This window comes from Azolla caroliniana, unplaced genomic scaffold, assembly GCF_043228905.1.
Source record: "Azolla caroliniana isolate FFs.n. ecotype wild unplaced genomic scaffold, voAzoCaro1.0.p SCAF_2, whole genome shotgun sequence".
Classification (NCBI taxonomy): domain Eukaryota; kingdom Viridiplantae; phylum Streptophyta; class Polypodiopsida; order Salviniales; family Salviniaceae; genus Azolla; species Azolla caroliniana.
Window position 1 is genome coordinate 7,595,428 of NW_028230437.1, and position 13,469 is coordinate 7,608,896.

At 37.6% G+C, this 13,469-nt stretch overlaps 1 protein-coding gene across 3 annotated transcripts; it reads right to left on the reverse strand.

The window, feature by feature from the left end:
* Positions 1 to 1,418: 1,418 nt before the first annotated feature.
* On the reverse strand, positions 1,419 to 8,572 carry LOC147867284 (ABC transporter C family member 8-like). Of its 3 annotated transcripts, XM_087315076.1 has the most exons (11): positions 6,828 to 8,572; positions 5,997 to 6,317; positions 5,823 to 5,909; positions 5,013 to 5,615; positions 4,763 to 4,927; positions 4,012 to 4,300; positions 3,592 to 3,806; positions 2,898 to 3,203; positions 2,720 to 2,783; positions 2,015 to 2,254; positions 1,419 to 1,786 (listed from the first exon to the last, which is right to left on the reverse strand). In XM_087315076.1, the coding sequence occupies exons 1-11, from the start codon at positions 8,568 to 8,570 to the stop codon at positions 1,665 to 1,667; spliced, it is 4,155 nt and encodes a 1,384-aa protein (XP_087171202.1). In that variant the 5' UTR covers positions 8,571 to 8,572; the 3' UTR covers positions 1,419 to 1,664. The 3 variants fall into 3 exon arrangements, 2 of the variants coding, with proteins under 2 accessions (XP_087171202.1, XP_087171203.1); XM_087315077.1 differs by lacking the exon at positions 1,419 to 1,786 and having other exon boundaries at positions 2,133 to 2,254; positions 2,680 to 2,783; XR_015529339.1 differs by lacking the exons at positions 1,419 to 1,786; positions 2,015 to 2,254 and having other exon boundaries at positions 2,898 to 3,121.
* Positions 8,573 to 13,469: the final 4,897 nt, after the last annotated feature.

Sequence of the window (13,469 nt, forward strand, 5' to 3'; positions counted from 1 at the left end):
TCCATGCCCCAAAGTCTTTGAGAAGAACTCTATTGATGGGCATGTAAGACAATTTACCAACCTCATCATTTGTAAGGATAAATGAAATCAACTTCGTATTGGACAATAGAGAGAGGATACAAAAGCTTTTGAAATCCTCCACAAAATAAGCATCACATCCTATAATTGTCTTCTACTCGGAACTATGCAATTGGGAGATTTCAATGCACAATAATTAAAATTGGATCTATAACTTCACAATTAGAGGATATGAAGTTCTTTACATTGGAAGAAGCTTTCCATGTCCCTAAACTAACAAAAATCCTAAAGCTAATGGGCCAATTAGATGAAATTGGAAACAAGGTTGTGTTTGCAAAGTGATCCGTAAATACTTTTGAAGGAAGTCTTGTGGTCGCAAGAGGCAAGGAATCCACTTCAGTATATTCACTATATGCATGGTAAATTGGTTGAAGATTGAACTCTAGCATGGTGAATTGATTCACATGTTGAAAACCAACATGGTGTTGTATTGTGGGAGTTCGTTGCCTTCAGTACCTTTTTGTATAAAACATCTCTGAATACTTTGTTCTTTGAAAGCAAATGATTAGTGTTCATAGCTTGCATATGGAATTCCCTATGACTCTGTTGAACCTATGCATTCTAACATGTGCGGATCAAACCAAATTAATTTGATGAGATTAACATAGTACTTCTTGAACTTCACTAATGATGCTACCAAAAAAGCAAGGATGAGACCTTCACAATGTTTAAGGGTGTGACTTGCAATAATGGCGACGGAGAAAGGAGAGAAGTTAAAAGTTCTAAGGTTGAAGATGAAGGGGAATCCAATTCTGATGAGTTTTCTCCCCAAGACAAACTAATCTTGATGCTTCAAAGTGCCTATCTGACCCAAGACTTATGGGCAGACACAATGTTCACTATTGCCCATGTCATTAATTTGTTTCCAAGCAAACACAAGGGCTTAAAGCTAGCACATGAGCTCCAATATTATGACCACCTATGGACATTTTGCTAAGAGGCATACATTCATGTGTCCAAAGATCTGCACCAAAAGCTAGAGATGTGAAATTGAGAAAATGCATTTTCCTTATGATCCTAAAACCAAGTCTGGTTATCAATTGTGGATCCGAAATCCCAAATAGTGATTCAATGCCGTGTAGTCTTTTGCAAGAGAAGATGCATCCAAATTTAGGCAAGGAGGTAGAAAAATGGTCTGAAATTTGAGAATTACATGGTCAAAATAACAGAAACAAATTACAATATTACAAGAAAAGAGATACTAAACAATGGCTCTACATAGACAAAGAACATTGTACCAGGGCTCATGTATTATCTCTTAACAAAATTGATCAGCATTATGTTGACATTTTTTTAACAATGTGTAGATAAGATAAGAACTCCATTTACTACACCATTGCTCTTTTGTGATAATTACACAAATTTATTGCATCACCATACAAATGAATACATTCATGTATGCTAAGCATGGATAAAGAACTCAAGCAACAGGATCTCGCTACAATTGACAAATGTGGAAAAAAGTAAGGCCTTTCCTAAGATATTGAGACCTAAAAGGGGTGAAAACTTAGAGAAAATCCTTGATCAGTTCATTGGGACCCCAATTTTGAGGGCAAGTAAAAGTAAATCGAAAAGATGCCAGATATTTATAAAGACGACGGTTTGCTCATATGGTTAGCATGCGACCAATATTCAAATACGAGTTTCGCAAAAAGACTATTTTCGTCTTCAAGAAGCTTTGTCGGTGCGTCATATTCCGCTATTTTTCCTGACCACAAGGAAAAAAGAAAAACAGCATTAGCAAATAACCACATTAAGTGTTATGCATTTTCTCATGGCTCGAGAAAAGATGCTCACTTTCTCTCATGTTTCCCGATATTTATTATGAGCTATTGTCATAATGTTAGGTGCTAATCCACAATGTGAATGAAACCTCTGAATGGGGAAATTGTCTAAGAGTTCACGTAATAGCTAAATACAAGTCAAACTCACATACCATCCCTAAGAGCAAGGACCATGTCGCTATCAATAACCGTCGGGATCCGATGCGCCACAGTGATGACAGTGCAATCAACAAATTCGTCCCTCATCACTTTTTGAAGAAGTGCATCGGTTTGCGAATCTACGGATGCGGTAGCTTCATCCAAAACCAAAACCTTGCTTTGCCTGAGCAAAACCCGTCCGAGACAGAAGAGTTGCCTTTGGCCCGCACTCCAGTTTTCCCCCTCATCACTCACTACAAAGATATATGAATCACATAACATATTGACCATAGCTTAATCATAAGCTTAGTGCAATTTTTGTGAGTCATTAATGTTTGTAGATCTAGCGCATACCTTTCATATTGCATGATGTGTAAAAACTACAAAATGCTAGCCTTCTCAGTTTCAAAAATTCTCAAGATATGCCTCTTGCTCACCTAAGGAAAATGTAGTTATGTACTTGATCTTCTTCTTCGAATGGAATAATTAGGGTGGAAAAGTTGTAATTCCTCCTTTAAATTAACTCATTCATAATTGCCCCCACCCTCTGGGAAACTTAATCCTACATTGCTACGTCAAAGAAGAAGTTAAAGTATATAGCTACTTTTTCCCTGTTTTAATTGAAAGCATATCTATATATTTCTGAAAGCTGTAAGGGTACTTCACATATATCACCTACCATAAAGTGTACTTCTGAAAATATTCTTAGATTTACACACCAGGCGCATCCAATTGCAATGGTGCCTCCGTTATTTCTTTACCCAATTGACATCTGTGGAGAACCTGCGAATTCACCAATCCACACAATCACAATAAATGAGGCAAAAACATAACGACAATAAAATTGGAAAGGAACATACAAACTGAATAGAGTGAAAAACATTTGTATCATCTTACTTGCCAAATTGCTTCATCTGAGTATTGCTCTAGCGGATCTAAATTGGATCGGACAGTGCCATGGAATAAGGTAGGTTCCTGAGGAATTATCCCAAGCCGGGAACGCAAGTCGTGCAAGCCAATGGAGCATATATCCACATCGTCAATGAGAATTCTTCCACCCACGGGTTCAACCAATCGAAAGAGAGCACTAATGAGAGTTGTTTTCCCACTTCCTGTTCGCCCTACAACACCAATCCTTTTTCCTCCCTCAAATGTACACGTGATGCCATGTAGCACAAGAGGGGAGTGGGGTGTATATCGTATCTAAGCATCATTTCGGCATCAATAGAGGATTCAAGAGCATCTTGTCAATCCATTACAATTAAAATAGGGGGGAAAACGCCAGAATACACCTTAGCTTCTAGGATATTTATCAGATTATCCCTTGGTTTCTAAAGGTTACCGAAATACACCTTTAGTATTTGAAATTTGTACATGAGGCTATTCTCACAATTCTTGGAAACTTTGGGATATCCTTGGAAATACCACAAGTTAGGGGGATTTTGGTGTTTTTCCTAATGATATATTCACAAGAAGTTTTTCCTGCCTTTTGAAAGAGGTCCTAATCCACAGTTTCGGAATCATATTGGGATATTTTCTAAGTTTTTATGCGTATATCACATCCATGGGCCAACATAAGGGATTGACTGACCTTCAAATTTTCCAAAACCACCTTGCCTCTCCAAGGCCAATTACTTGGCGGGCAATTCCCTTCAATAATAGAAGAACCTTCACTTGGTAAATGCCTATACTGGTTGATTCGCTCTACCGAGACAATGTAGTTAACCAACTTGCATTGCCATTGTACGAAGAATACTTGGATTGAAGTGAGAGAGAGGGCGTAAGTCAAGGACAATCCAGCAAACCCTAATTTTAAATAAACCAAAACCCAATATTTGTCACAACTTTTGGAACCTCAAAATGTCAAGGGATATATGACAGGAATTGAATCCTTTCCCACATGATCAAAAAGTATCAAAAACTTCTTATAACTTATGGTTGAGACACAAAACACTATGTAAGATTGTTGAATCTGGAAAAAAAAATTGTAAATCAAGGATGAGACAACAACCTGGACTAGATGTAGGAAAAATGACAAGAAGTAAACCAGTTGCACACAACAAAATGTTACTGAGAAATTCTAGGCGTTGTATGAGCCACTCCAATGCAGCACTGTTGTGAAAATAAAGGCTGGAGTCATTGTCAATGAGACATAAGTTCTTTCTTTTAAATTTCTCCACCATCTGGAATGCTCGGATTGTTGCAGCGCCTTGTGCCGTTTCTCCAGAGAAGTTCACAATAGGGGCCTTAGTCGTGGCATTCAACCTCATGAGCTCCTGAGCTGACCGCACATAATAATACTACATTGCACCACAATGTTCAATATTGCACATAAATTTTATGCCATTTTTAGTCATGAAATCATAATAAAAGTGCTGATGAGGTTGTGCATTCAGCCATGTAACTGCCTTCAAGTCATGACAGGCGATCAAGGAACATAAGATACAAAATATATACACACACATACATAAGTACATATACACAAACAACATACCTGTATGCATACATGTACACATGCACACTGACAATGCTATTACAAATACACACCCCCAAGAAGAAACCAATTAAAATTACCATGGGAAAAGGAAACATATAACAGATAAAAACTTCAATGAATGCAGCCACAGCCCTGAAGAAACACAAAGAATTAATGTACAGAAATAACAGAAAAAGCAACCATCCCTACATATTATTATCATCTCTCAAAGCAAAAAGAGCATGTTGGTGTAAAAACCATGTGGGCTGAACAAAGTGCAAATTACCTGAAGCTTTTGAACGATATAAAGCATAGGAATTGCAAAAATAAGTATCTCCCATGTGATCACAGCAATCACAATAAGAATTCCGAGTAGTTCAAGAGTTCCAGCCAGTACAAAACCAAAGCAGAATGGCATGTCCAAGTCAAGCATGGTCAAATCTGTAGAAAACTAAAGGTAAAACAAAAAGGGAAAAAAATTTCACAGACCCTTCTTCTCACAATGAATAAATGTTAAAACAATCTATGATACATACTCGGCTAAGGATTCTTCCGGTTGGAGTGGAATCGAAAAATGACATAGGGGCTTTGAAAATCTTCCGTGTCATATCGTAGAAGAAAGCTTTGGAAGCTTTAAGACCCAACCATACATTAAATGTTGATCTTAGATGAACAAATACAGCACTAGCTACTGAAAGCAGAGCATATACACCAACTAGCAACCCTTGAGACACCCTTGTATTGCTGACCTCAGCTGCTAGCCAAAAGTTACTTAGAACTTGCAAAATGACAAACAAGGCCTGCCATATGCTCATAAAAACAAAAACCAGCAATCCTTTAGAAACCGTTATATATTCTTTGTACGGCTTGAGGCCTATATCTCCCTTCTCTGTTTCTTCATCTTGTACAAGTTGAATAGCTTCACCCAGACGATCAACCCAACTACTTGCTTTTCTACTTAGCTTCCTTTGCATTCGGTTGGATTCAGAGTATATTCCATCATCCGTGCGAATAGTTTCCCCAAAGCTAACAGTTGTCAACGCTTCCTGGTGAGCATTCACAAGCTGCTCAAATGTTTCGCCGGCATGCAATAGATCTGCATAACGTCCTGATTGCTGAATTTCCCCTCCTTGCATGACCTATAAGTTTTTTCACAGAATAGAATGTCATGAGTGAATATGTAGGATTATCATATTATACAAGTCACCCATCATATAATGTCAACAGGGGTGGTTACTAACTTAGTTTCAAAAAATACAATGTCATGAGTTGATGCATAGAGCTATTGTAATATGTAAGTCAATAATCATATACGAGTTTGGTGAAATGCAAAGTATCAGGTTTACCAGGATACTATCTACAGCCGGAAGAAACTCCACTTGATGGGTCACAAGAACAACCAATTTCTTGGCTAGCATTCCCATTATACAATCCTGCCAAGAAAATCAAAAAGCAAGATAGCTAGCAAAATATTACTATCATGTTGCAAAATATAGGTATGGATATTGTGATCTTCTCACATTGAATAACACTGCAGCTGTGTGCGCATCGACTGCACTGAAGGGATCATCAAGGAGATAAATGTCTGAATCACTGTAAACAGCCCTCGCAAGTTGTATCCTCTGTTTCTGTCCTCCACTCATATTGAGACCTCTTTCACCAATCTCTGTGAGATCTCCAAAAGCAAATCCTTTAATATCCTTATCTAATGAGCAAGCCTTAATGGTTTTTTGATAATAAACCTTATCAAACGGCCTTCCAAACAATATATTGTCCCGGACTGTCCCACTCTGTATCCAGGCAGATTGTGCTACATAGGCTGTAGTACCGACAATTTGCACCTACATATACAATGCTAGTTTCTTTCTGCTATAATAATTAATCCTCATTGATTAATTTATCACAAAAAGATTGCTTCATTGCAGATCATTAGAGCTAATAAACTAACTATTATTGTAGGGCATGCTATAAAGATCTATGGATGGATGGTGAAACATCAATATTCTGAACTCTCAGAAACTTTCCCACAACAATTATTACATTGCACCTAAGATTAAGAGCCTCTTTCTGTAGGTGAGGTGGAGCATACGTGGCTAACAAAAGATAATAGATTAAATTATCGCCATGAGGCCTAGAAAAGTATGTTTATTCTAGTTCTGGCTTAGGCCATGGTGTAAAGGTCTATACCAGATGGACAGCAAATCTACATCTATTTTTCTAGTAACAGACATACATTAAATGTCATGTACAAATATAAAAGATGGAAATGATTTCGACTAACTACGTAGCATAAACAACACCATTATAACTTTGATAAATAAAGACTAACAGTATACAAATTAGGTACTCACAGATCCCCTAAGCTTTGGTATCTCTCCTAGAAGAGCACAAATAAGTGAAGTTTTCCCCGAGCCCACCGCACCACAGACAGCAATCTTCTCTCCGGCTTTGAAGGTGAGATTGATATTTTTTAGTGTTGGTTTGGGAGACTCTGGGTTCCACGTGAAGGTACTATCACTGGCTCTGACAGCATATGCTTCTCCGACACTAACAGGAAGGCGTGTAATCGCATCTTTGGGCAGTTCATCGTCTCTAAGAAACTTCCCTATCCTATTCAGAGAGACAGTAACTTGGATATACGCCGCAAGAACTTCAGGTATCATTCTCACGGGATCTTGGATGATCTTGAAAGTGGCTAGCACCGTGAAAACAATTGTTGCATTTAGTGGCTGATTCAACCAAATGCAGCTTGCAAATACTACTGATCCAATTGCGATGGGTGATAGCCAATACAATATAGTGCCCAACGATCTCCTTGACTGCATCTTTGAAAGCCATTTAAACTCCTCTTCTCGTAGCTCCTCTAAATGCAGCCTAAACCTATCTTCCCAAGCTTGCAACTTAAGTACTTTGATGTTGTTAAGGAGCTCAGTCGTGGCTCTAAGCCGCTGATCTTGAGCTACCATGTATTCCGACTGGCAATGTTGCAACGATCGAGCTAAGGGAGTGTTCAAGATGACAGTGCAGATAATGATAGCAAGACCCGGGATGGTAGCCAAACCAACAGTAATGAAGAGGATAATGATAGCCAATGCCATTTGGACAGGCACCGCCCACATGTAATGCATATACCAAGGGAACTCGCCAATGCGATATGCATCTACGGCTACGTAGCTAACAATCTCCCCTGCTGCATGAGTTTTTCTTCCGATGCTTGAGAGCCGAAGCTCCTTCTCAAACACCGCTGCTAAAATGGCAGATCTCATTTGCATACCCAGCCTCCGGCATCCGAAATACCAATGGCGTTGCGCCACGGATTCAACGATCTTGGCCATGAATAGGCCAAGGACCAAGAGGTAGCCGTCTAGCTTAGAGACCCCTTCTTCTTCACTAGGAGTGGTGGCTAGATTTGATGTATAATCAACAAAGTAGAGAAGAAAGAGTGGACCTGAGGTCATGGCAAGGGTGCGGAGAAGCGCGTAGAGACCCGTCTGCAACGCGAGCGGATAGAAGCATTCGGAGAGGACTCGGGCAATCGAAGAAGGGTACGAATGTTTTCCCGGCTTCACAGAAGAGCTCCAAGGCCTGCTTCCATCTCTGGAGTTCAAATGTCCGTTTACATTTTTGCTGTTTGTGTCACCACCCTCAACAAAGTAGCCATGGTCGCCTGTTGCATCAGAGGGATTCCTGCCATAGATCCTAGAGCTTCCATTAACGCTTACTTGTTCATTATTGGCATGGTTGGTTTTCTTGGTCCAAGCATCAGAGAAGGTCCGGAACAGAGTAGAAGCAGAGTCTTCTGGCGACAAGCGAGGTATATCCTGGAGGAGGAGAGATTTAGAGAATCCGGATTGAAGAATGGGATTGAGCCAGGAGAAGAGGAAGTGAGAGAGATAAGAGCAGGTATGATATGGTGTGATTGTGGAGGAAGTGGGAGGCAGGGGAAGCTCTGAAGAAGAAGAAGAAGAAGAAGGGAAATCATGATTGTCATGGGCAGGAAGAAATCTGGGGTCTGAAGATGGAGGAGAAGCAGATGAAGATGAAGGAGGAGGTAGTAAAGGTTGAAACAGGGTCTGCTCTGAGCTCTCCTCCATAGCCAAATAATTGCTGTGTGTAGCCGTCACACAGTAAACATATGGAAAACAGAGGATCCAGTTACATATTTAAAAGGAATTTTTTTTCTGAAGTTTGATTACTTCTTCTGTTCCTGAATCGGATCGATCTGCGCTCTCTTTCAGAAAATCAAATTAAAAATTGAAATCGAAGGCGGCCAAACTTTTGAGAAATCTCAAAGAAAATGCCCAAAAACGCCAAAAAGAAAGCTCTGCAAAGATTGACCGTACTACGATCGTCATATCAATCACAGTCCGTATGCACGGATGGATGCCCAGGAGTATGATTGAGTCATTACTTTTTTTCTCTGATTTTGTTATGCATGCATGCATCATGTATAGTATGAATCATACGTACCATTCGCGTATTCTCATTCGCTACCATTCTTATCATTCGAGAATGAAAAAAACACCCTCGAAGTAATGGTAAATACCATGCTTTTGCACTCATTATTTATTATAAGGTAAGAAAGTTAAAGGTAAAAAGTGTAAAAAAACAAAACACGAGAATGTTTTAAAAACCCTAAACCCTAAACGAATGTTTGGGCTAACAAACACGAATATTACGGTACATGTATGTATTTATGTAATGTATGTATGTATGTATGTATGCACTTAAGTATGTATGTATGTATGTATGCATAGATTGACCCATGCGTAATATTCGTGGATCGCAATATTCGAGAATATAAAACGGCCCCAAGAATATTATAAAACCATTCGCTTACATATACATATACATGTACACACATACATATATAATATATACATATACATACATGATACACACATACATACATGTGTATACACACATATATCACTCATATATGTATATAGACACAATAATCAATAATTAATTAATTCACTTAAACATTAATTAAATTAAATAATATTGTATACATATCTTAATTCATTAAAAAATTAATCAATTCATTGAGAACTATTAGTTGATTAATTAATAGTTAATTAATTAGGGCTTCTACTAAACTTAGCGTTTCGGTGAAAGCTTGAGTTTGCAGCTGAGAACAGGATGTAGGATTAGAATAGAGCATGAGAGGGAGTCAAGGATGTAGGTTGAAAAGAAAGAAATACTGTCGAAATTAGGATTATGATAGAGATTAGGGTTTTCAGCCGAAACCCTAAATTTATGGCCGAGAACAAGATGCAGAGGGAAGAGAGGGCAACACGCACAATGAGTAGGGTGAGGCTTCCTCGCTCGTTGCTCGTTGTTTGTTCACTCGCTCACAGGAAAAAAAACAGTTTTTTATTTTTTATTTTTTTCTTAAAAATTCAAAAAAAAAAGAAAACGAATACATTTACATGCATTCGTATTCCTATTCATATGAATTCATGGGGCAAGCCCCACGAATGTGAATATGTCAATGTATGTATGTATGTAAGCATGCATGTATGTGTATGTATGTAAGCATGCATGCATGTATATACATTTACATGTTTTGATATGATAACATTATTCTCATGAGCCACTTTTAGTTTTTCATGCGAAGTGTCAATTGCAACATCCGTGATAGCTTTGAGTACATATGTAGCTGAGCATCATAGAGAATACTTAACCAAATGAATTAGTTTATCACCACCCCACTAGAAAGTGTTGCACGAATTTGTACTAACTATAGAACGTAATGTTCGCATTCTTTTGCCAAAGATTCGTTTTCATATGTTTGCAAACAAATGTGTTCGTTATGAAAACATGCTTCTGTTTTTTTATGACGTTTTAACATTTTTTTGTCTCAGTTTTGTACCTTAAAAAAAGTATTTACCTTATCATAAATAATGAATACAAAAGTATGGTATTTACCATACTTCGATGGTGTTTACCATACTCGAAAAACATTCTCGAATGTGAATGCATGTATAGTATGTATGGTTCATAGTATGGTACTAACCATTCCTCTTATGATAATGCCGGGTACACCTATAAAGTTACAACACCTTTACCATAACTAATTTTAATCATAAATATTATGCAATTACGGTAACTTCTTCAAGGATCTTAAATACTAACATGACAGGAGGTCGAAGTGGTGTATGTTGGACATATGGTAATGGATAACTTCGTCCATAGGAAATGTTGTAGGTGTTAAGCGATTAAAATTCTTAAAACTTACCTAGGTACATGCAAGCATGAGAAAACAAAAAAGGAAGTATTAACGAAGTCATTGAAGTGTGGAGAAGTATTTACTAATCTTCTAAAGAAATGACGTAATACAACGTAAGAAGATAAATGCAACAATTGCAACGATAGACATTCAACACATATTAACAGTCCTCGACGTTTCAATGACACATAATGAATGAAATAAAAGTCTCCACCTAAGCTGGCAAGAAGTTACCACCTTTTCAATGAGTGAAAAACAGACACATCTAGTTATTTTGATCATTCAATAATGAATCAAAGCCATTCAAAAAGTTGATTTGTCTCATCATGCTAAGCATATCTATATTGTGAAAATGCATTGTAATTTGTGGCAACACTAACCAATGTTTCTATACTCTCATTACTCACAATCATAGAACATAATAAAAGTGTTTGTGCAAGCATCCGAACATTTGAAAATGTTTCGAAACAAAGACGTTTGAAAAGGTAAAAATGCTTGTTCCTTTTTTTTGCCTTTTTTGTATTTATTTTCAATGCTCTCTCTCTCTCTCCCTCTCTCTCTCTCTCTTTGCATGGTAAAAGTACACAATTATATTAAGGGAAAAGTACCAGGATACCCCTAGAAGTTCGTCTATTTACCAGAATGCCCCTGGAAGTTCTAAATTTACCAAACTACCCGTATGTCCAAAAAAATACAGTTTATAAAGTAAGTAAAAAGGACCCAAAGAATCTCTTAAGTAAAGAAATGTGTGTTTTAAGGGTATTCTGGTAAATAGGGCTTGTAGATTTGAGTGTATAATTACTTTATAAAGTGAAATTTTTGGACATAGGCATAGTTTGGTAAATTTGGAACTTCTAGGGGCATTCTGGTAAATAGACGAACTTCCAGGGGTATCTTGGTACTTTTCCCTTATATTAATTGTATATAAAATCCACTTAGTTACAACACTTCTTAGTCTCCTCTACCTATCATATGTCTATGTAGGGAGAGGGACGTCTTGTAATGCCATTAAAAAACCAAAATATGCATTTGAGGAAATGATCTCCACATGCTCTAACATCCAAAAAATCCACATGAGAATACCTTTCAACTTCTTTATATAGTCTTTCACCCCATGTCTATTATTAAACATGAAAGCATTATGCATATATCCAATTGTGTTGTAGTCCTCAATAACATAAAACTTGGAACAAGATCTCCATCTCATCATTTGAACCATTTTGAACATATTGAGAAAAAACTCATTATTACGGTCTCAAACAACAACGGGTTAAAACTTGCCAAATGTTCGATAAGTACTTCCAAATGGTACACGCTGTCACGAAAATACGATGAGGATACATGAACTTGAGGCAGGACCTCGGGGCCTCTGACCAGAGGATATCAGATTCGTGCGTTTATACTTTTAAGAATTAACGGAAATCAGAAAGTTTGACAAATTTCATTAAGAAAGGAAAAGAACAGTTTTAGCTTACTGAGGTTAATAGATTAATAGATTAAGGTTTATGAAATATGGCTTAGATAAAAATAATAATTTAGGGATTATCCGAAAGATGGTTTCCGTAAGGAAAATTAGGGTTTATGGCTTCCGTAAAGAAATTAGGGTTTTTTTTCAAAAGATGGCTTCGATCCCTTAAGGACCACTAGGATCTACAGATTATCGAAAGATAGCTTTTCTCATCCCTTCTCGCCAATGCATGAAGGAACTCCAGTTTCCATCTTGAGTTCAATTGCATGCATGCACATGACCTTTACTTTACATAAAGTTTGACTTTAGTTGCATGTGTTCACATAACCTTTACTTTACTTTACTTTAGTTTGGCCGCATTATCCTATCATCTGTAAAGTTTGGCCTGTGCATGATCCATCCATCTCCACCGTCGTCGATTCGATCCGTCTGGTTCCGTTGCCGTCTGTCCGGTCCGGTTTCGTCGCCAAAATCATTACATGTAGTTAAGCCACATACCTCCATCCAAATAATTTAGCCCAAGTCACCTTGAACATTTTGTAATTCACACATAAACATAAAGTAATAGGTTCTGGCTCTCGTTATATACTATGGGATCCGATGTTGTCCTATCTATGTGGGATATCTCACAGTTTTGTTTTCCTCTTCTTCTTAAACTTCACACTCACATAACTTGATACTTAGTTATTTGTTTCATGTGTAGTAAAATGCTTTGGAACCTCTTGAAGACATCTATCTTTCCATATCAAACTATTTTACGCTAATCTTAAATAATTATTTGACTATTTTTCATATCGTGTGTGAAGAACCACACGACAATGCTATAGGACATTTAATGAACCTATGTGTATTATCCTCCAATGGAACGGTGCAAAAGAAACAAGTGCTAGACCCTAGTCCTCGTCTCTTTAAGGCCGGACCTAATAGGAGCCCACCAATCATAACTCTCCATATGAATACCTTTACACGAAATGGTAGATAGGAATGCCAACCATGTTGTAATATTTTCCACCACCTTGCATCTGACTTACATACATTCCACAACTTCTCTGCTTTAGGAGATACCCAACACAATGATACCATTGCATGATGATAAAATATATTTGTAATAACCTATAACAACATACCATCTTGTAACCGCCAAGCCACCGAAGGTGCGACATTTGTTTTCAATGGCAAAGATCCTTGCAACAATGTTATATTTTGTAATTTCTCCCAAATAAATGCATAATTTGGGGGAATACATAACCATCCCTTGGCATCTTCAAATTTTGACAACCTTTGAGATTCATT